Consider the following 24,456-nt stretch of genomic DNA (forward strand, 5'->3'; position numbering starts at 1 on the left):
GGGAGGAGGAGGGAGGGCCAGGGCCAGCGCGAGTGTGTGTAGAGGGAGGGGGTTGCTAAATGAGTATCAGTGTGTTCCTTCTGGTCTTTTTCTTCTTTTAAGCACAACCTTTACTCCCTGGCTTCGAATCAGCCAAACGTGGCCCCAACCCCAACCCCGGAAGCATTCATCTTGTGGGGACTCATCCTGTGAGGACCAATTTTTACATTATCAACAGAAGCGTGTTCTCTGGCCTGAGCAATCTAATTACCACGGCACTTCCGAGGGGAGAGAGATTTCGCCTGTTGTTTCAGGTCTGTGGAACTGATTCATAGGTTGCCCCTTACAGCTCCCACACACGCCCACGTGGTACGTTATTAACACGGAGCAGTGGAAGAGGTAGTTCTCCCCTCCCATTGAGTGAAATCCTGCAACGCAATATTTAACATATGCGCAAATGCATTTCAGTCGCCAAAAGGGGTGACCAATTACCTTTGCAACCTAACAGCAGGCTCGCTCGGCTCTTTTCATCCACCTAAAGAAAAGGCTGAGGGCTGAGGGCGCACTGGCTGCCTAGGTAACCTCCTGCTAGTGAACGCTCGCTGGCAGCGCCCACAGGGCGCGCATCGCACTCGCAACTTGGTCCAACCATCAGGCCCGCCTCTCTGACTTGTTGAGAGCCACGAGCCAAGTTTTGACGAGGGCTGCTCCCAGATCCCTCCGAAGCGCGGGACGCGCGCCTCGCTGGAGGCGCGGGCTGGGAAGAGACCCCGAAGGACGTCTCAGGACGTCTCAGGGTTTTGCGAATACCACCGGCCGCTTCTGCAGCGCGCACCTCTGATAAATTAACCTGTTTCAGACCAACTCTTCTTGCCCGCATTCTCAGTGTAGCAACTTGTCCTAATTGGATTCTAAGGCAGGCTTTTAGGAGTCCAACCGCGGGACAGTCAATCACACAGGGCCATTAATATTCATCTGTTGACAGCGGCAGCCCTCAGCTAAGGTTAAAATATGCCCTTACAACACCATCTGATTGTGCAGAACAAAAGGCAGGCGTACGGAAACTTTCCTCCGCCTAAAATCATCTCCCCTTCAGGGTCCAGCCTGTCAAGAAGGCAGATGAATTTGAGAAGGGGAGGAGTTAAATCATCTTTGGACTCCTGCTCCCGGGCCAGCAGCACCGCTTTCGAAGCGATTTTGCCGACCTAGATAAGGGACGCTGTTTTGAAGGGAAAGGTTCGGTCTTCCTCATCTTGGGGACCCTCCTACTCAAAAGTTTCCCCCAGCGTGTACTCTACCTGCCACTGCGGGTTCGGAGATCTGTCCCCAACTTTGCCTGCACTTGGGACCGCGAACCCCGGGAACCCTGCGGTTCCGGCTGCGGAAAAGAGGGCGTGGGGGTCAGGTTGGGGAGAGAATGGCCGTAGCCACAGTCCAGCTCCGGCTGAAACGCTGGCACGTTCGTGCAAGCGAGGGTGGCAAATGCTCGAGGCACCGGCTCGGCCGTGGGGCGCCAGTTCGCCGAGGCCCGGGGAAGCAGCTCCCACCTTCCCACCCTCCCCCCAAAAATGGGCGCTCGTGAGAAGGCCCTCCCCGCCGTGCTTCCTACCCTCACCTTCCCTGACAGTAAAGCGAGCCCGGGAGATGCGGACACGGTCCACACTCACCCGGTAGACCTGGCCGGGCCCCGGGCGCAGGACCACTCCCAGGTGCCCAGCGGCGGGGCACACCACCGCGGCCCCAGGAGGCCAGCGCGCCCGGGTTACGGTCGCCACGCGCCCCTGGCTCCCCGCCAGGCGCGGGGAACGCGCGTGGGGACGCCTCCTCACCTGGCACGGGGGTTTCGGGCACCCACTTGAGTCCGGGCTGCAGTCTCTGGAAGAAGGAGCGGACCTGGTGACAGGTGGCGTCCGGCGGCGGCGGCGGGGGCTGCGCCTGTCCCGGGCAGTCCAAGCTGAGCAGCATCGCCACCACCAAGCACGCGGTGCGCACGGTCCCCGCCATCCTGCTTCGCGGGCAGCGAGGAGAGCGCGGGAGAGTGGCAGCGGGGGCGAGAGCGGTCCCAAGACTCGGCAAGGCTGGCAGCGGCCCTGAGGAGCGGGAGACGTGCCGCTACCCAGCCGCGGCAAAAGTTTCCTCGCAGCTACCTGGNGGGAGCGGCGGGGAGGAGGGCGGCCGAGCGCGTGCGGTGGCTCCTGGCGGCCCAGCCCAGCTGCCCGCTCGCCGCCGCTCTACCCAGGGCGCTCTGGCATAACTACTGCAGAGGGGCTGCGGGCTCCGGCGCGCTGATTGGCTTCCCAGCAGCCGTCCCCTCTGACTGGCTCTGGGAGAAGTTCCCCAGCCTCACTCCTCCTTCCCGCCGCTCATTGGCCTACAGCCGGCAGGGCTTTTCCCTTTAGGATTTTTGCAACCTCTCCATCCTTCCTCGGGGTGTGTGGGGGCTCCCTGGCCTCGGGGGCCCTCTCCGCTTGGCCACAGGCCTCCTTCCAGCCTGGTGCAGCTCGCCTCTGGCCACCGGAGCCACCCGAGGTCTTCCTCCTCTGCACAAAATCCACCTCCTCTTCCTGCTCTCCGAGGGGCTTCCCTTTTTCCCAACGCAGCAGCCCCGGCGGGTTCGCAAACCCACCCCACGAATAGTCCCATTCGGGGGCAGCTGGGGAGGCTCACAGCCTACCTCATCTTCGAATCCTGTACCTAAAAAGTCTACAAGCCCATGGGATTTGCTACGTTTGATTCCAAAGAGCCACACAAAGTCAGAGAAAGCACCTGATCCCAGGATGTTAAAAGAATCTGTCTCCTGCAAGATAGCCCCCGGTGACCCTTCATGAAGCAAAGCATAACTGGTGACAACAAAATAACCTGGGGCTTAACGCCAGCCTAACTCATTAGAAAATCACTGGACACAACAGATTCATCGAACCAGAGCTTGCCTGTTTCGTAGATGGAGTAGAAGGCTTTTGAACTGTCTCCTAGACCCAAATCCCCACCACTCCTGCTTAAATTTCTCCATTAGAAATCCAGTTCTTTGAAAATGAAATACCTCTCAAAGGAGGAATGCATTTTGTCATTACCTACGTGCTCCTAGGTAGGGATCTTTAACTCTTATTCTTCTCTGTGACTCACCCCCCCCCAACATGCCTCTTAGCATGGTGTCTTGCATGTCCTAGAAACTCAAAAAGTACTCGTATAATGATATGATTTAACACCTCAGTGTGGATTAGTTTATCATCTGATTGTGTTGTTTCTGATTTAGGTAAAAGTAGGTTTTGATAAGGAAAGAAAAGGGAGAGCCTCCACACCACAAATTTTCCAGGGAGTGCCAGGCCAGGGGAGACGAGGTCATGTGCCAGAACTTGTGGGCTGAGAAACGAGGTAGAGGAAAGGTAGGCTGCTGAGGAGCTCGCTCATTCATTCATTCATTCATTCATTCTGTAACAAAGATCTGAACTCCTACTATGCACCAGACACGTGCGATGCAAACAGACAATGGGGATCCAAAGATTAACCCTTGGTACCTAACTTCAAAGAGCTACAAGTCTAATGGGGAAAAACAACCAAACAGAAAATGTTAACATAGCACATGGTCAGTGATAGGAGAGAAGCAAGGGCAGTGTTCTAAGGGGTGAGAGAGTAGGTCTGAGAAAGCTTCCCAGAAGAGATGGTGCCCTAAACTCAGGCTTACAAGGCCAGTAGGAGTTGAGGTCAGAAAAGAAGACAGCGAGGAGGGGGCCAGTGGAAAAGAAGCAGCACGAACAGAGACGGAACAGGGAGAGAGCCTGCAGGGCCCCGTTGGAGGGTGGGAAGTACAAGTAACCGCTCAGGCTGGGTGGGGGCAGGGAATGGGTCAGAAGAGCTCACGAGGCCAGGGTGAGCACAGTGAGCGAACAAGGGCCAGGTGATGCAGTCTGGAAGCCAGGCCAAGGAGCCTGGGGATCCCCTTAAGGGAATGTTAAGCAGAAGGGTGACATGATCACATTTGCCTGAGGAAAAGATCTCTCCAGCCAACTTTGTGGATTGTGGAGAATGGCTTAGAGAAGAAAGAGGATTGGAAGCAAGCTAAAACGCTGTGAAAATCATCCAGAGCAGAAGCGATAAAGGCCCAGGGCAGAGGAGATGTGGAAGGGGAAAAAAAAAACTAGCAGTGGTATTTGGGAGGAGATTGAAAAAGGCTTAGTGACCTGGTGGATGTGGGGGCTGGGAGAGGAGTCAAGGACGGAGGGCTCATTCATTCTTTTTTCAACAAACATTTGAGTGCCGCCTATGTATCTGGCATTCTTCTCCTACTTCATAATTTCGCCCGGGGCTAGGCCTGCGCCGGCATTGAACATTTGACAAATGACATATCCACTTTAAAAGAAACACCAATTAAGAGTCATAATTTGGCTGGTGAGTTTGATATGTTCCACCTGTGGAGCCCTGTGACCAAAGGGCAGATTGGAAGGCAAGCATTGATTGAATTTCATGACCTTGCAGAGGAAGACATGACCTCCCATAAATTCATGATCTTCCAGAGCTCATGCAACTAACTACAAAGGCAACAGTTGTTTTCAACTACTGGGTATTGAGTACCTTGAAATGAGGAACTGAGACCTATTTTTAATATAAACTTGTTTATGTGTTATGCTCCGTATCAGCCGGGGCAGTACTTCCCAAAGAAAAGTGTGTGAATCCCTGGTGATAGGTGGGCCAGTGAAGCCTTTTGGGTTTTATTTTAATCAATATTTAATGTGGATTAGAAAAATATATACATGAGTAGTGCACCTAACCTACGACGGCATTAGGACCAAGGTAAGTACACAGTGCTCGCACAAATTGCTTTCAATAAAAACGTGAGCTGGCTGGAAGGAAAACATGAAAGAGTATTGGGAATATGACGATACGGCAAAACTTGTGGGGTGCTACGTGAATGATCCAGGATTGGGGCTGGCTCATAGGCAAACCGGCCCTGAGGTTTGGAGAAATCGGTCTTTGGCCTCAAAGCATCTGCTCTTGCTCCAAGCAGCTTCTTCAAGGCTTTAAGCCAACCTAAGGGAGGAGTGAATAAAAGTTGCTAGGCTTAAGAAGTGGTTCCATTTTTATAAAGGGCCTCTCAACGACTTTCTGGCCTTCCAGCCCCCAAGAGGTGACTCCAGCAGTGGAATTTCAGGCACTGGAACAGACCCCGGGGAACAAGAGGCTTTTGGTCAGGAACTGCGATCGATCCGGTGCCATCTGCCGATCCAGTGACATGGGGTTTCACTGACAAACAGCCACTTCCTTTCCCGAAGTCTGAAATCTGTTCTGTTCTGTACTCTCCACTGCCCAGATGACTGACTATGAATTAAGATTGGGTTTTCTTTTTTCTCTTTTACATAAACAACCATCTTACCCTCCAAGGCTCCCTTCCTCGTGTTAGGAGTCAGGCCAATGACTCATTCTTACTCTTCAGCTGGAAGAGACAAAGAGAAACAATCAGTCGTGAAACACAAAAGGATGTGCTGATTGAGCCAGTGTTCACTTTCTACAATTCATGGTTCTGTGCTTTCAGGCCCCATTGGAAGCATTTAGATGACACCGTTGGGCCCCATTTTCCTCTTCGGACCTCAGAAGAACTTTTCTTCACCTTTCGTTCCTAGTCTCCAGTTTGAAAGAATTCGAGAATTCCCAGCTGTAGCCAGCAGCTATTATCTTGCTGTAGCTGGGAGGAGAGTCTAGTTCCATGGCTCCAAAAGCAGCATAAATCAAGGGTTCTGGGAGAGAGTTAAGAAAGGGTGTTCAGCAGCTGCCGCCATGGGAGGGGCTCACACACAGCCGTGCACACGGCCACACACGCACACATGGTTTGTCTTGGGCCCGGTTCCCTTTGCCCCCTCCAAGATGACGCTCTCCTCTCCCCACCCCCCTCAGGTGCACAGTGCCTTCTTCTTTTCACCCTGCCCTCAAAACCGGCTTTCAGAGAAGAAACGTTCAGACTCATCTGCCTACAGTCTATCTGGATGATAGCATATAAAGGGGCTGCCCACCCAGGGGTACGGGTACGTTAACAGGGATCAAAGCTTTAAACCAAAGGAACTGAGCTCTCCAAACTGTGGAATTCCAGGCATTCGCCAGTGGGAAGGGAGTGTTTAAACTGAGGGGCAATGAGGCCTTTTTTGGTGCACCTGAAATCACATCATGTAGACAGTTGCTTATATGTTGGACCGCTGCTACTCACAGTCAACACCTCCCTAGCCACACCTCTGCACTCTATGGCACACAGCCACTTTGTCTCCCCTTCTCTTGCAGTGTATGACTCCTTTGTGGGGCGGAGAGGAGGGGAGGCGCCAGGCACACTGATCCCAATTCTCCCAAATGTATAAGCTATGATCAGAGAATGAATTATGGTCCTTTGGGAAAGAGTGTTCATTCATTCATCCCGGCCAGGAGGCCAGTGCAATGTAAATGGTAACTTTGTAAGTTGAAAGACTTAAAGCCATTTTGAAAATTGCATAATAATCCTAGGCAGAGTTTGGCTCCGTGTGTATGGAAAATTAATAGGGCCGGCTGAGATGCTTGCATTATGAGTTGTGGATGGATAGTCTCTCCTCAGACTGGGGACTATGCTCGGCCCTCACTAAATCCACAAAATATACTGAGGTTCTTGTAAACTAGAGTCCAAGACTTGAAAAAAAAACTATTGGAATTTTTATTTGTGGCATCATGTTGATTACTACAAATAAAAAATTATTCTGTTCTGTCTTTGTTTGTATGAAGGGTATTGATCTAGATTCCTAACATATTTCTTCCTACCCCTAGTCCATTGATTTTTTTTTTGATTGGGCAGATATAGTGTGTGTATCTACCTATATCAAACATTTTGTCTCCTGCATAGGATATTTGGTTTTCTAAACAATTTAAGGGGTTTGTAGTTTGGTGGTTGAGACTATGGTAGCATTAAATCTAAAGGCTGGTTTTTTATGTGCCAAGTGGCAAAAACATCCTTTGTTTTGCTTTGAATTATTGTGGCCCAAAAAACACAGTGTGTTCAAGTAATATGATATATTTACTTGTCATATGGCGTGTAGAACCTGTAAGTGATTTTACTATGTTTTTTTTTATCTGGGTCTTTATGCTCTGGAGCCTAGGTCTCCAGTAGGTCAACAGAGGATCTCCAACAGTTGACCTCTCACGTTGTTTCCTTCCATCAGGGTCCTTTCTCATCCTCAGAGCTCCCTGAATTCCCAGCAGTTTGGGGGAGGAAAATCGACAGCCACCACAGAGAACAACTCATGCTTTCTCAACCACCTCTCCCATCCCACTTCCCAAATCCCATCCACAGTTCTAAGTCTCAGGGAATTTCAAAAGTAGCATCTTTCAAGAAAAGGCCATCCCCACCCCACCCCTAACTATAGTATCATAAAGGCTATCCCTGAGGAAGTGTGTTCCTGAGCAGCAGTGGGGGGGGGGGACCTGCAGCCAAAGGAAGGGGAGAGTAGTACCGAACCATTCTATAGCCTACCCACAAAGCCCAGCGTCTGCCATATTTGCTGTACCAACACCTGGAGGTGTTGTAAGCTTTACAAGCCATGACTTGTAAGCTTTAGATGAGCATGGGTTCTCATTATGCTTCTCTCTCTATTTCCTCTAGTACAGTGCTGCTCAAAGTGTGGTCTGTGTACCTGTGCTGGTCCCTGCACTGTTTGCTACAGGTCTGTGCCAAGTTTAAGTACAAAAAGGGAGACTGAGCCTTTAGAAAATTTTATAGCGTTTTGATACCGCAGCCACATGTAAGCCCATGATGAGTTGGCCCCACTGTTGAATCTCATAATTGTTTAAAACAGTCTTGTATTTTGGTTTTATTTCTCAGGTTTTCTAGTCATTCACTTTTATTGTAGTTTCCCCCAAGTATTTGTACATGTCAGATAGAAAATAAAAATAATGTAAAATAAACTAATCCTTTACTACAGCCTGAGAAGCATTGCCCTAGGATGTGCCCAGTGCCATGGTAGGCACTTCGTAAATATTTTTCAGATAAAGCCCTGTGATGCTTTTCTTCACAAAAATAAATTCCCACCTTCCCTACTTACGGAGAGTTCCTATTAAAATCACAACACGTAAAAACTTTCCAATAACATGTAGCCCATCTGAAGATAAATTTCTAACTAAAAGGTTGCTCCTACAAAAATTTCCCCATAGGAACATCCTTCTTCTTTGGCTCACTTTTATTCAGCAATACTCAGAAGAGAGTAAATATGGTTTTTGGGAGATTTTGTGTCTCCAGTAGATCTTGGTGTAAATTGCAAAACAGAAGTTGAGCTCTGCAGCTTTCGTGGTTTATTTTACCAATGATCCCCCTCCCCTCCAATTTTATATCATGTTTTCTGTTGTAAATGAAGGAGGTGCCAGCCTGTGTACCACAACATATCTTCTTAGCACAAGATGATAAGATCCAGAGGGAAGCACTGCTTCCTTGGAATGCCTTCATCTCATTCATCCTTACAACATGTCAGAAGCATGGCAAGTCTCCCCCTGCCATAAATAAATTGCATGTCATTACTCAGAAGATTTAAGCTCTGTTGGATGTCTCCAGTCCTCCTTTAACTCCCGTTAAACTTATGGTTAATGCCATATGGTTTGTTAGCAGCTTTTTGTCTGCTATTGTTCTGAAGTTGTTTCATGCGGGAGTATCCTGTCTTCCCAGATAGACTGGAATAATGGAAGGAACATAGGACTAGCAGTCCAAAGAGCTGGTTTCTAATTCTTGTTCTGCTACTCTGAGCATTGTGACCCTGGGTCAGTAGCTTAACATCTCTGAACCCACAGCCTCCTTAACTTCCAGCTGGGGAAGGTGGTCTATAGACTCTCTAAGATTCCTTCTAGCTCTGATAGTCTGTGTTACTGTGACAGTGAACTCCTTGAAGGAAGGAATCCTATACTTCTATACCCCGCTTCTAGAACAGTATCTAGAGCATAGCAGGCCCCCAATACATATGTGTTGAATGGATGACTGAACGCAGCTCTCACAACACACACACCAGCAATGGGGTGCAATCTCCACAGGAGATTCTTGAGAAATACTTGTTGGTCCATCGGTGAGCTCTTCTTAATCAAAGTACTGTGTACAATATTTAGAATCTAATTTTTCTCCTAATGAGCAGCCCAGGCAGGCTTGTTGTAAGCAATACTGCAAGAGTGGAGATACAAACAGACATACTTCTATCATATTTTCTTTATCTCCAGAAATCTCAGTCGGAGATTTTTAGAATTATATCATTAAAATTTTTAAGTAACTAAGGCTTTGATGTTGACTCTTTAAGATTGTCAAGTACTAAACCTAAGAGACTATGTTTATCTAAATCTTGTTGCATGGGGTCTAACAGGTTACTATACTGGCTGGAAATGAGGGTAGTAAACTTTTAGGAGGGTTTATTACTAATTTTTCCCTGTTGAAAGACCTGTGTCGATCTTTTCTATGGAAATCTTTCTGAAACGTATTGCATATTTCCCTGCCTTATTAAACAAAGTATATGAAATTTGATCTAGTCTTGCGGCTCTGTTTTCTCATGTTTAACTTCTGTACGATGTTGTGAATACACACAATTGGTGATACACGGGAGCTGAGTCTGTACTGGGCCTATGGCACACCGTGAAACTTGCTTTCTTAAAAACAAGCACAACAAAAATTCCCTCTAATGATTTGTCCTCTCTAAGGTATGCTCTGGAACATATAGATCCACACCGCCCTGTATGAGTCTGCTTTTTACAAATTGTAATTCTGGAATGAAAGGCCCTTCCTGGGCTGTTCCTTTGGTGTCAATATTCGTAACTAGTAACTTCAACCATCCGGTCAGTTTCAACCCACTCTTTAGTTTACTTGCTTTAACTGATGTTGCAACACGGTGATCACAAGAGTCCCTGCAGTGTGGTGGAGTGAGTGTGGGTTCTGGAGCCAGATAGTCCTGAGTCCAAATTCCAGCTCTGTTACTTACGAACTCAGTGACCTTAGGCCAGCTGCCCTACCTGGCTGAGCCTTCACTTACAAAATAAGGATTAAAGGGGCGCCTGGGTGGCTCAGTTGGTTGGGCATGTGACTTTGGCTTCGGTTGTAATCTTGGGGTCCTGGGGTTGAGCCCCATGTCGGGCTCCCTGCTGCTTCTCCCTCTGCCTGCCCGTTCCCCCTGCTTGTGGTCTCCCTCTGTGTCAAATAAATAAAGTCTTAAAAAAAATAAGGATTAAAAGCTTCACCTTGGTTGATGAATTGATGGGTAAATTCGTGTGATAATACAAATACAGTACAATGCTAATTGTAGAATACAGATAGCCAGGATACTGGTGTCCACTGCAATATTCCTTTGGCTTCTCCATATGCTAGGAAAAATATAACCTTGCAAGTCCTTGCCAGGACTAGAGTTAATATAGGTAAATTATCTGGCACATTGTAGGTATTCGCATTATCCTATGAATTTGAAGACTATTTCTTTTAAGGGCCATCAAAGCCAGGTTTTCTGTTTGTTGTTTTTAATAAAGATTGCCTTATTTTTTACGGACAACATTGGTTGAACAGTCACTATGTTCTAAGCACTGTTGATACAGCGATTAGGGCAAAATTCTTACCCTCGTGGTCCTTATCCAGGTTTGTTTTTAACCACCAGAGTGAGCAGGCCTAACTGAGATCTTGCATTTTTAGTTGCGAATTCATTGCCAGGTTTGCCACAGTGCCAGCTTTGGGGTGTGCCAGATTATCAAGATTTTATAGGATTCACATTTTGAGGGGGGGCATATGCTCTCAGAGGGTCTCCTTTACACCCTGTTGGCTCCAGCTCAACCCTCCTGCAGCCTCCCTCAACACAGGTCCATGGGGAGGGTATGAGAGCTGAACGGTGCTCAGTGATGGCCAGGCTCCAGCAAGAGACCTGCCACAGGCCCAGGAATTCTCAGACATCGATTTGCCTTTCCATTTCCCAGGGCTTAACCTCTGTCATTTGGCCTCCCCAATTACAATTACATTTCCAGACCCTTTTTTTTTTGGCCTTACCCTCAATTCCCAGCCTTCGTAATGGCTCGTATTTCCTGGATGTAACTACAGGAGCTCAAATTCACTTCTGAAAAAAAGCTTTCAAACTTGAGCTTGCAGCCAGATCTACCCCAGTTTGAAACTTCACAGTCATATTCACATATACTCATACCATTTCTAATTTACTGCTCTACAGAAATATCACGCTGTATTTACTTTTCTTTTTTTCTGTTCGATACCAGGCAACGAATTGACTCTTCTTCACAGGAAAAAGGCCAATGATTTCTTGACAACTGGAAACAATGCCAGGCGCTCGGCTGATAGTCTGTATGTGGAGGGAAAACATTTCTCCCACATGTGGAAGGGAAAGTTCATCTTCCTCAGTGTAACTGCTGCTATGGCAAAAAGGTCACTTAATCACATGCCGGCAGCTAGACAAGATGATAATATAAAGCAGGATTCTGTGTGCTTCTAAACCATCTGGGGTTTATCAGATGCCCCTACAACACTCAAGGATGGGAAACCCCTAGACAGTTAAAGAGAAAAATCAAAGAATGAAGGATGGATTTGCCGATCGTCCCTTTGTCTCTTCTCAACAGGCACCATTTAGTTCTTGACTCTGAGATGAGCAGATCAACAAAGGATCTTTCTCTGAGCAGTTGTGTTCGCACCTGAAGCAGCCATGATTCTGCAATCCAGGGAGAAGATCTGTCTCACTTTAGTTTTGCTGCAAACAGGATTTGCACTATTAGCGATATACCTTTAACACACTTGCAGCGTCACTGATATTAACAGAATGTTAAGCCTGCCGAGTTTCCTTACCCCTGTACTAATCTTATTATGGGTTCTTCAAACTGAAGCAATATATCTACTCATACCATTTTTTCCCTAGAATTTGATCTTTTAGGGTGTTTACATCCAAGAAACAGAGATTAAAGTGATGGTACCACATAGGGCAATTTGGGGGCCTGAAAACACACTCTGGATCTGAGAAGGAAGGGCCCAGTTTCCAGGAGTCCCTAATCACCCCAGTTAACTTGTCTCCTTTCCAACTCTTACATTTGTTTAAGACTTCATGCTTCTCACAAAGGACTTCCCCGTCCCTTATCCGGATTGTTCTTCCCAACAGCCCCATGAGACAGACCAGACATGCAAGTATTATTACCCCCGTAACATTGATGAGAAAACCTCCGAGATTCAAAGACTTAACATGATGATCCCAAGATCACATAGCAGGTCAGCCACAGAGACGGGACCATAACCCAAGTCATATCCGTCCATTTCTAAAAGATAAAAAAATAAAAACACCCAACAAGCCATGTGGCAGTGGTTTAAAACCTAAATGTCATAGGCAAAAACTTTTGAATGTTATCCAGATGTCTTTGAAAGGCTCAGGAGAATTGACACTCACCTTCAAGAGCCAGGCCTGAAAAATGCCATGTTATGAAACACAATGCCAATTTAGGATTTACTAGATGAGAGAGAAAAGTGGGGGACCATATAGACTGGGCCAGGTTTCAGAACGTTTCTTGTTGCTCTTCGCTTTACTGCAAACAATGACCTTTGCACAAGATAGGAAAGGTACAATGTTGGCGGCAGAAAAGCGAGTTTGTATCATACGATTCACTCCGAATTTGGGGGGGGCAGAAAATAGGAGACATTTTGGAAATCACCCTGCAGTTGGATTTTAAATGTTTGGAGACCCTTTTCCTCCTTGTACGTAAAGCCTCAAGTGGTTCAGGGAATGTCTGGCTCTGTTTTACTTTCATCCTGTTATCAGGAAGGTAAATGAAGAAATCAAAAGGAGAAGTCCAAATGAAGTAGCCTTTGAAAGCTTCTGAATCACACTTCCTCGGGCCAGTGGAATTTGACAGCTAATTATGGAGACTATGGATGATACAAAACTCAGAATTTCTCTGAATGTAGTGGTGACGCCTGGGTAGGGAGAGCCACTTACACTCATTACAGGAAATCCACAGCTTCCCTGAGGAAAAGTGGTTCCACGGGTCAGAGTCAGGCCTCGTGCTTGGAATTAGGGGGTACAGGTCTGACCAAAGCCCTCTTTTTCCTACCTTGCCTTCACAGACCAAGGGGAGCACAGAGTCCCTCAAAGGAGAGCTCCCCACAGGAAGGAAAATTTAGCCTAAGAGGGGGCTAAACCTATGAAGCTCACTTGCCAGAATCCCTCCACAGGCCACCCAAGCAGTGAAGAAAGTCATGGAGAGAAAGAAAGAAAAGACCCACAGCCGTGAGCAGAGCCAGCTGGGAGGGATGTTATTACTTTATTTCTGTTTTCTTAACTATGTGTGTGTGTGTGCGCGTGTGTGCGCGCGCGCATGTGCGTGCATGTGTGTTGAGGATTGATTGCAGAAAATGTCTGAATCCACGGCCCTCAAGATGGAAACTTTTGTTGATATAATTTCTCCTAACTTTCCTACCCCTTCCTTCCCTTCCACTCCATTTCCCCAGTGGCTATCAAGAGCTGGATATATCTGACCACAAAACATCCAGTCAGTTCAAGTCAAAAATGCAGCCAGCCATCTGGATTGACTCAAACTCTGTCTACACACACCAATTGGCTTGGGGGTAAAAAAATGTAATTCAGTGGAACAACTGGTTATTTTTAAAACAACGAGTTGAATTCAGACAACCATCCAATTAGTTGATTTCAAAATGCCTGTTTGGCGACATGAAAAGGGTTTTTTTTTTTTTTCAAAGGGCCTTGTGTGTGCATAAACAACCTGAACACTATTAAATTGACGAGCTATTTTAGAATCAAGTAGATAAGGCCAAAGCGGCTGGCCTCTGTTTATAAAGGGAAAACCTGTTAGAGTAGCAGTCCATCAAGCCCTCCAGAGGGTGACACCTTCTGTTGCAAGGATGAAGTCTGTCACTCGACAGCAGGGTCGCCATACCCCTCTTTGGAGCGCAAGCACCTCGTTCCTTTTCTACAGAAACCTCCCGTGTGCTTTCTTCCTGGACGCCGCGCTAGCCAGAAGGCCGCAGATTCAAACACACTCGCAGAGGCCAACGGGCTTGTGTGAGCTCCCGCTGCACAATGGTTCCTAAGGCACACCAAGACGTGAACTCGATTCTCTCGCCTTTCCCGGCTTTCAGCCTCGCTATGTACCCCCAAGGAAGCCTCCTCGGAGCCCTTTGACCCGCTCCGGAGTGAGCTGGGCACATGGAAACTGCACGGCTCTAGCTCCCTGAGCTTTTCTCCCTCTGAAATGGAAAAGTTCTTTTCCTGTGTCACATTGCTAAGAAATGATTTAAGCAAAAAAAAGGGGGGGGGAGGAAGGTCTCCTCCTGAAGAGAATTTTATTTGCACTCCCCATGCTTTGTCATAAAGGGCACTGAACCGTGTTAATCATATAAGAAGTTTTAGAGAAGCTCTCTTTTTCACATTAGGCTTAAAACATCACCCCTGAGGTGGTGCTGATGGCTCCCTTAGAAAAGATTTCTTTGACATCTAAGACACAAAGGACTTCAGCAAACGCTCAGAGTTAAATGAGTGGTGCTAAGTGCTGACTCTCCATCCCCAGTGACAAGCATTTACTAAGTGAGACTTTTGTTACTGCAAATGTCTTACCTGGGTGTGTCTTAATCCTGAATGTTGTGGAGGTTTTGTTTTAGCATGCACGCGCGTGTGCGCGTGCGTGCGTGCATGCGTGTGTGTGTGTGTGTGTGTTTAAACATTTATTTTATCAGGAAGGATCCTCACAGGGGCGCCTGGGTGGCTCAGTCATTAAGTGTCTGCCTTCGGCTCAGGGCATGATCCCGGGGTCCTGGGATCGAGCCCCACATCAGGTTCCTCTGCTCCACTGGGAGCCTGCTTCTTCCTCTCCCACTCCCCCTGCTTGTGTTCCCTCTCTTGCTGGCTGTCTCTCTCTGTCAAATAAATAAATAAAATCTTTAAAAACCAAAAAAAGAAAAAGAAAGGATCCTCACAATGGAAGCATTCATGGCCATCTCTGTGGCTGAGTCTTTAGGTTTAAGACTGGCTAAGCAGCCCCAGGTAGGAGTGTTTGCACAGCTACAGAAGGATAGAATCCCAGCCCCCAAGTTGGAAGGGGCCCCCATTAAGCCAGTCCTTGCCTTCAGGCAGCCAAGCCAGAGGAATAGCCACCCTTTCTTTAAGATCTCCAAGGACAAAAACTCAACACGTAGCTCTTTTGTTACAAAAAAAAAAAGTGAACTGTAAAACATTTACAACGGAAGAATATTATAATCCATATTTAAATGATTTCCTTGCTTCAATATTTGCCTTCCCAAGTTTTAAAAAATGAATAAACAACAAAATGTCCTTTTCCCTTGGGGGGAAAAGTCCTTTCAATAGAAGCATTTCTCCTCTTTTTGAGGATCCACATGAGACATTTCTCTCAGGAAATTCTACCAGAAACTGTGATGTCTCTCCTGAAAAAGCAGGTCTGCTTTTATCTTATAGATGCTCTGAGTCAAGACATGTTTCTTTTTTTTCCTTTGGCTGTTAGAAAGCTCACGGCCAAATTTGTAATCAATGAACAGGACCCAATCCCAGCGTCACCCTGCTTTCCTTCCCTTATCTTTGCTTCATCCAAACTTCTTCCCTTGGTTGTGTCTTTTGTTGTGGTTTCTGGGCTTTGGGGTTGGTTTGTTTTGATGTCTGTAAGTAGTTTAGTGACAATTAAGAGGAGCAAGAGGTCTCCGCTTGGATCCCAGCTCTGCCCTTTCCTCACTTCACTTTCCCGAGTCTCAGTTTCCCAATCTGTAAAATGGAGAAAGCAGTAGCGGCTCTTGAATCATGGGGGTTGTTGTTGCCGTTAAATGAGAAGACACACATGTCATACAAAGTCAACAGTAAGCAATTCAGTTATTTAATAGTTTAACTTTGCTACTGCCTTAAATCATTTCGGGAGCAAGCAAGGCAAAAAATGATTGTTTAGGGGCACCTGGGTGGCTCAGTCGTTAAGCGTCTGCCTTCACCTCAGGGCGTGATCCCGGTGTTCTGGGATTGAGCCCCACATTGGGCTCCTCCGCTGGGAGCCTGCTTCTTCCTCTCCTACTCCCCCGGCCTGTGTTCCCTCTCTCGCTGGCTGTCTCTATCTCTCTGTCAAATACATAAATAAAATCTCTAAAACAAATGATTGTTTATTCCCCCAATCAAATTTCCCATCTTTTATCCCTTTTCCCCTTCTTTTGTATGATTTGTCTTCCAAGTGAAATCATTTGTTGCCGTTTTCACACTTTGCCAGAACTCCTACTACATGACACGACAGTGTTTCCCAGACTTGCTTGATCTTAAGAATCAACAGAAGCACTTACTATAAATACAGATTCCTGCTCTTCAGACACCTAAAATGATTTTATAAACAAGCGGTCCGAGATCAGATGTTTCTGGGACTGAAGATATTGGATGTGATTATCGGATTTTTCAACAATACACGCCATGTTGTCTGTGCTTTTCCCCAAGAATCTAATCACAAACTTCCAAACTTGCTTTCTATGTAGTGAGCGTCCCTCTAACATTTTCATTTTGTTCTCTGGTGTTTCCTTCAGTGACTCTTTATACGACTTCTTATTCTTTGATTTCCCATCTGGCCCCTTGTACAAGGCTTTGTCTGTCCTGTTCCTGATGCCCCCTTCTTCGTAAGAGCATGTCCTTCGGCACGCCTCACCCCCAGCACTCCTTTGGGTGAGGTATATCAGAGCTAAAGTTGTCAGCCTCCCCGTATCTTTTCGTGACTGAAAGTATATCGCCATTAACCACAGTTACTCAGAAACCGTTCCAACCCCTTCTTCAGGAGAAAAACATCTGCAGCCTTTTTTATTGTATTGGCCTGCTTGATGGCTCTACAACACAGTGAAGAAGGGGCCCCACCCGCCACAAGGCTCTTCATCCTGCTGAGGAAGCCATACATAGTTGAGAGACCAAAAAGTCAAAAAAAAAAAAAAAAGATTTTATCCGCCTTCCTCTGTTTTCCATGGATGAATGCCAAATCCCTCATACTTAAACTTTTCCCCCCTTCCTTTATTTTGCCTGCCAGTTTTCCTTTGAATGAATGAATAAATTGTCCACCCCTCCAAATTTTCTCAATAATCTACCTTTGTAGCTCATTGCAGCGGTTAATCACCTTGGTAATAAAAAAGAAGGAAGGAAGAAGGAAGGAAGGACGGAAGGAAGGAAGGAAGGAAAGGAAAGGAAAGGAAGAGGAGGAAGGAAGGAAGGAAAGAAAGTCTTGCCTACTAAAATGCTAAAATCTCTCCTGCTTTATCTTAAGACTGGTTCGGCTGTTTCCCCTTGTTACATGTACGTTGCTAGGATAGTATGAGTATTTTCAAGATGAATTCTCTGCCAAAAGATCTTGCCACTGAGTCATCACCATCCTCATCTTTTCTCAAAATGTGACAAGTCTCGGCAGCACGTCCTTCACATTAGTAAACACCACCTAAGGAAAGAAAGAATCGGTTTCGAGAACATGCATCCTCATTGAAACAGAAGTTTTCAGAGCGCCTACTCAGGGCACGGCACTGTGTTAGCCCCAGAGACAGAAAGCAGTGCTTGGCTGCAGGCACACACGCACACACGTGTACTCCCGTGTGCTACATCCGGAGAAGGGGCACAGACTAGAAGGATTACTGGAATTCCAGGGAGGTTGCAATTCTCCCCCAAGGGCCCCGGGTAGTCACAAAAGGTAAGACTCCAAGCCCTGAAGAAAGGGTAGAAGAAAGCCTGATGGAATTAATGTGGACAAAGACCAGGAAACAGGAATGAAAATAGTTTCGGCTATTTGAGGGGGAAACAATTAGGAGACCATTTGCCGAGGGCAGACAGTTTGTGTAGACTGGAAGATGAGTGGAAACTAATAATGGGGCAGTGGACCTTAGTCGGCTTGGAGAGGGCCTTGAATGCTGGGCTAATTAGTGTAGCCTTAGCCTATAAGCAATAAGGAGCACCCTCCTCACAGATAAAAGAAAACAGGAGACCCCTGGGACTTCTGGGTACCTTCAAGGAAAGAAGCAGGGACACCGATTACAAGAACTTTGTGAAACATCTTGAGTTTTTATCACCACTCATATTTGTGACTTTGTTCTTCCCTGGCAGTATCGGCACCATTGGGGATGACAGCAAGAAGAGGAGAGCTAGAGAGCTTACTTCTTTTTTTTTTTTTAAAGATTTTATTTATTTATGTGACAGAGAGACAGCCAGCGAGAGAGGGAACACAAGCAAGGGTAGTGGGAGAGGAAGAAGCAGGCTCTCAGCGGAGGACCCCGATGTGGGACTCAATCCTGGAACGCCAGGATCACGCCCTGAGCTGAAGGCAGACGCTTTAACGACTGCGTTACCCAGGCGCCCCTAGAGAGCTTACTTCTACCCCCAAAGGCAGAAGGAGGTGAAAAGGACCCTAAGAAATGGACTAAGTGGCAGCAGTTTCAGAAGTAGGAAGACAGACCAGGAAAATCACTGGGGCTCACAGAAGGGGGAAGAGATATGGCCTATTTGGAGTCAGCATGGAATTGCCAAATGCCTTTGAGGGCTTGACTGTGGGGAACCTTAGCCATTTCCCTCCCGGCTCCACTGTTCCAGCAGTGTCTTTCATGCTACTTCAGAGGAGGGGAATTTAAGGGACACTGTTAAATGAATGCCACATTTTGTGAACCCCAGAGAGCCCTGAGATGATTCTGTACCTACAACTGATCCTTAAACAACACAGGGGGTTAGGGTGACAACCCCCCATGTGGTAGAAAATCCATATATAACTTTTGACTTCCCAAAAACTTAACAACTATTGACTGGAAGCCTTACCGATAACATCAACAGTCATTTAACACACATTTTGTATGTTATATGTATTCTATATTGTATTCTCACAATAAACTAGGAAAAAAATGTTATGTAGAGATTACTTTTAAAAATCACACGGAAGAGAAAATATGCTTACAGTACTGTGCTGTATTTATTGCAAAAAAAAATCCATATTTGAGCTGACCCATGCTTTTCAAACCTGTGCTGTTCAAGGGTCAACCTGGTTGAACTCACTAGGATTGACTGAGTACCAGGCAACACGTAGTTTGATTTCTTGAGCCTCCTAATTCGAAGGTGCTGGTTGGGCAACAGTGGCTCCCCATCCCCTCACTCAGATTTGAGGCCAAAGTGAAAAAAAAAATTCTTCTCAGCCGAGAGTTGATCATGTCCTGCTAAGATAAGAGTTCATCAGCTCTCCTCCTAATTCAATATGGCTTCAGTATTGTGAATGGGCGGTTGTCTGCCCACCACTTGGAAAAGGCTTCCGTCTCTAATAATCTTCACTTCTAGCTGAGCTGCTCTCTCTCTGAGTCCTAAATTCACCCCTGTCTCCCTTTGCAAGCAGGGGATTGCCAGGGTTTAGCTGATAGGGCACAAAGTGATTGAGAAAGACCCTGTTGCCTCCTTTCATCCACTTTGCCCCTTAGCCAAGCAGATGGAAACACTGACTTATGGTCACTTCCAAGAGCATTTTGTCTGAGCTACATACTAGATCCTCAATAGTATTTGTTGAGCAGATGAATGAATGAATGCCAGGCACTATCCTAGGTTCTGGGCATCTGCCTGTCAAGAAGATGATAGACAGAAGTCCCCACTTTAATGGAGATTACATTATAGTGAAAGAAAAGAAGGAACCGTAAAGTTCCAAGTTATGTCAGACACAGCACTGAGCGCATGAGAACTACTCAATAGATAATGGGGTGAAAAGAGAGACTCTAATGTAATAATGCATCTAGTTTATGTTTCTCCTCCTCCTCAGTCTCATGAAACAACACTGATTACCCTCAAAAAGTTAAAAAGAGAATTATGATATGATTCAGCAATTCCATTCCTAGGTATATGCCCGAGAGAATGGAAAGCAGAAGCTCAAACAGATAATGTGTATGGCAATGTCCACAACAGCATTTTTCACAATAGCCAAATGTGGAAACAACCCTAGTGTCCATTGACGGATAAATGGACAAAATGTGGTCTCTGCATACAAATGGAATATTATTCAGTCTTTAAAAGGACAGAAATTCTGGCATGTGTAAAGCTTGAAGACATTATGCTAAGTGAAATAAGCTAGTCACAAAAAGACTAATACAGTATGATTGCACTTCAATGAGGAATCTGGAGTAGGGAAATTCAGAGACTGAAAGAAGAATGGTTGGTCGCTGGGGGCTGGGGGGAGCGAGGAACGGAGAGTTACTATATAATAGGTATAGAGTTTCAGTTTTGCAAGATGAAAAAGCTCTAGTGATCTGTTGCACAACAGTGTGAATACACTTAACACTACTGACCTATGCACTTAAAAATGGTTATGATGGTAAATTTCATGATATGTGTATTTAAAATGATGACGTGCAATTAAAAATTGTTTTAAACATTTATTGAACACACTTTTGTGAGAATTGTACAAAGATTAACAAACACGAACCCTTTGCTGGAGTTTACATTGTAATACAGACCCTTCATGATGTGGCCAGGTGTGTCAAGGCCACATAGACAAGAGAACACAAACATTCAACCCAGATATGGAGAGGCAGCTGGATATTTACATTACCTAACAGAGCAAAGGTGAGTGCATCTGGGATGGAAGGAGGGCAGGCTGTCCACACAGTATGATTTGCCTGGATGCTGCTTCTGAGCCATTTCTCCAAACTACGTTCTCCGAACGCCATTGCCTGTCATATACTGCAAAATTATAGTTCTTTCTTGCAAATCTTGAAGGATTAGGATCTTCCACAATTCCTTACAAGTAGGCAAATAACCCAGGAAGGGACCAAAATGGGTTTGAGCTAACAGTTTGCTCCCTGTTTTATATTACAGGGCTCCAGGGTGAGAGAGGAAAAAGTGGGGGTGGAAAGGAGATGGGTGGGCAACCAAAGTCAACTTCCCACTTTCACGTCCAAGGGAAGGAGACTGGGGACGCAAAAGGTATTTGATGTGGCAAGTCCACACGCAGACAGGTTTACAGGGGCTGTCCTCCCCACAAGTAATCGAGAGCAAAGGAAAACCATTTCCAGACATTCGCACTGCCCAGCCTCCAGAGGTAGTGATCTCCATTCCGGATGCCAGAAGTACTCCAGCGGAGGCTGGGCTGGGGCTGGGGATATTTCTCCCCACTCCGTATTCTATGTATCTCTTGACAGAGACCGCTGGGCGAACCTCCTTTTCCCTGCCAGGACGGCCACACCTCAATCCCTCAGGTGCCACCAACTGTGTGGGGATGACTCTAGGGAGAGATCTCCTTGTGCTTTCCATGAAGAAAGAGTCTGCTGGGCAGGATTCTTTAAACCACACCACAAATGCATTTTCATCTCCTTAAAGGAACAAATTGTTTTTAAGGACTTCAGCACATTGTTTATGAGTCAATGGAAACCGCTCATAACAAATGGGTCTTATCTATTCACAAAAGCAAGTCTCTGAGGGTCTCTCTTGGGAACCACTGTGAGTAGTTAGTTTGAGTTATTGTACACATAGACTTCAGCTAATAAAAGGGCATGTTTTAAAACATTCCAGAATTCCAACCTGTCACTAATTCAGATTGGTCTGCCTGCCCCCACCCCCATTAGTCCAAATAGATGAGATTTTGCTGAGGCAGATTTTCAAGTCGTTTGCAAATGGTAAAGGAAAAGAGGGGATTTCTCCCCCTCTCCCTCTCTTAATTTGAGACACATTGTTTGACATCTCACTATAGGATCAATAGGTGACAATTTCTCCCAACTTGTTATTTACCTTGGTTCCCATTAGCAAGTTGCATTACAACAAGAATGGGCCCTGATTTTCTTGCCTAGTGCCAAACAACTTTGTATTTCTGTAGACGGACTCTCTTTTGGTTCCATAAAAATCATTATTAAGCTAATGCCAAATTATTTTTTAAAAGATTTTATTTATTTATTTGACAGAGAGAGACAGAGCACAAGCAGGGGGAGCAGAAGGGAGAGGGAGAAGCAGGCTCCCCGCTGAGCAAGAAGCTCAACCTGACCCGATGTGGGGCTTGATCCCAGAACCCCAGGTTCATGACCTGAACCGAAGGCAGATGCTTAACAGACTGAGCCACCCAGGCGCCTCTAGCTAATGCCAAATTAAATTACCTTTCATTCATTTGTAAATAGAAAGCACAAATGCTCATCAATGGCATAACTTAAAAGCATCAGAGAAGATGCTCTGGCCAATCACTCTCTTCAAAACAACCCTGTGGATTGCAATCCTTGTGATGTGCCATTTTTGAATAGTGTTTTCCAAGATCAACAAGCTAGAAACCACATGATCAAAAAAAAAAGTTAGCCATAAGCTATTTAATGTTTAAGAGACTTGAGGGAAAACATTATTTCGATGTATATTTAGGGTTTTTTTTTTAATCAGCTAAAGAGCACTTCAGCTCTAAAGACTGCGGGAACCCATCACACCAAGGTTCCAGGGTTATGCAGTAGCTGGAGTTTCCCAGGAAGACATGGAACCAGGTGCATGAAGCTTCAAAGAGGTCTTTGGTTTCCTATATATATGTCGACTGATTGTTGTGTTGGCTTTCTGTATCACAGGAACTGTGGCTTGCTGATGGGAAAACATTTTGAGAGCCACAGGAATAAAAAAGGAACAGAGATGTTCCTCTGGTTCTGATTGTAGGCAACAGAAAGGAAGTGTGGAGACTGTGGAGATGTGAGCCCCCTGGCTGGCATCGGGTCAGAAATATAACTGACCGACGGCGTGAGGCAGTTTGGCGCTTAGGGGAAGGTCTTCTGGACTGGGCTTTGTAGCCTAGATACTTCATCATCCCTCACCTCCCAGCATGCACCTCGTGAAATAAGCTTTAAAAGCTTATGAGGCAGGCAGCTTATAGCAACAAAGGGATTCCCCTTCCAAGAAGTTTCCGGCCAGAGATGACACATGTTGTACAGAAACACTCCATTGTTAAGCAACCAAATATATGCATTAACTGAGGGATAGAAAAGCAGACGCGTTTTAGCTTCAAAGGCAAAGTCAATGAATTTGAGATGCACAATCTTACAATTAAGACTTCAAAACCGATTTTCAAAGTACAAGTAACTACAAGCCAATAGAAGAGAGCTAAAGTAAACGCGGGATCAACAAGGCTGTGGCCAGAGCAGCAGAATCTTAGGGAGGCACTGTTCTTACTTAAAGGATTCTTTTGGTTTGGGCAATTGAAATCTGTCACCTCCTCTATGAAGTCCTTCCTGTCCCTGGCTCTTTCCCTGGCTCCAATATGGGCCCTTCTTTGCTTTAGGTCTCACTCTGCCCTGATAGAGTGAGACCATGGTCGAGAGGGACCATGATGCTCCACGTTGTGCCACCCCTAACAACTGACCACATTTCTGTTCTCACGCCTGTGTCCTCACTAGCCCTCAAGTACTTTGAGGACAACGTCTTAGTCTTTTGTGTGTCTCCATCACCCCAGCTCAGTACCTGGCACATAGTAGGTGCTCAATACGTTTTTTTGAATAGATGGTATCCCATAATGCCCTGTGGTGAAAAGAGCCTCTGCTCAACAAACGTTCCTGTCAGAGTTATGTCAAGCCGATTTAGGGCCCCGCAGAAGAAAGAGAACTGTAAATTCCCAGCTCCTAAATCAAAGGTTGAAAGCTTGCTCCTCCCTAGCCATAGCTCCTTGATATGGCTCCTGATTAATAATCTGTTACATCCTCAAAAGGGGTCATTTTAAGGTAACCCAGCAGAGCTCCCATGACCTACTGACCTTGTTATATCACCAAAAAGGAGCTGACTTTGGGTCAAAGGATGGCAGAATATTTTGCCACAATTCACGTATTACCCAGAAAACTTTGGCTTCCTGGAATTCATAATAAAAATTCCAAATCCCCAGCAATAACTTCCCAACCCCACATTTCTTGCTAACACAGCAGAGTAACATTGGATTCTATGCCAGGCCTCCTGACCTTTTGTTAATTGCAAAATAAACAGATCTCTAGTTTAGAGGGGCCTTCCCCTTTTATGGGCTCCCTGCAGTGTAGGCACCGCTTGAATGGCATTTATTTCTGCCATATTTGCTTTCCAACACTTGCTCAGAGCAGGAGGCAGGTGTCTGAGAATGGAAGGAATAGGGATTGGAACAGGAGGAAAGAAGCAGGTGCCCTAATGTCCTGAACGAAGTGCCCAATTTATTCTTCAGAAGAGGCTAAGGTCCTAGGAAGATGTGTGCAGATGAAATTTTATTTTAAAAAATTTCAACAAGTATTTCTGAGCCCCTACTCTCATGCCTAGCCCTGCACTCATGTAACTCACTGTCAGGGGGGAAGCAGACATGTTAAAATGTGATAAGCACCATTACAGAAGCACGGACCAAAAGCTGGGCAAGCCCAGAGGAATAACTGTCCTCTACTCGCCAATGCTAGTGATTGGCATAGAAATATGATAGGGAAGGGCGGCAGTAGCATCATGAAGATGTGACCACTGGTCGTGGGTCTCCTCCGTTTTGCGGGTTCTGAAATTTAATTTTATGTTGCCTGCTCTAGCACTAATCAGACTCCAAGAGACCGAG

At 46.0% G+C, this 24,456-nt stretch overlaps 1 protein-coding gene across 1 annotated transcript in view; it reads right to left on the reverse strand.

The window, feature by feature from the left end:
• Nucleotides 1-1,983, reverse strand: part of GPC3 (glypican 3) — a 404,167-nt gene extending 402,184 nt beyond the window's left edge. The window contains exon 1 of the mRNA XM_002918749.4: nt 1,809-1,983. Within this exon, the coding sequence (XP_002918795.1) occupies nt 1,809-1,983 (175 nt within the window). The remainder of the gene's footprint in view (nt 1-1,808) is intronic.
• Between the last annotated feature and the right edge of the window lie 22,473 nt (nt 1,984-24,456).

This window comes from Ailuropoda melanoleuca, chromosome X (assembly GCF_002007445.2).
Source record: "Ailuropoda melanoleuca isolate Jingjing chromosome X, ASM200744v2, whole genome shotgun sequence".
NCBI lineage: Eukaryota > Metazoa > Chordata > Mammalia > Carnivora > Ursidae > Ailuropoda > Ailuropoda melanoleuca.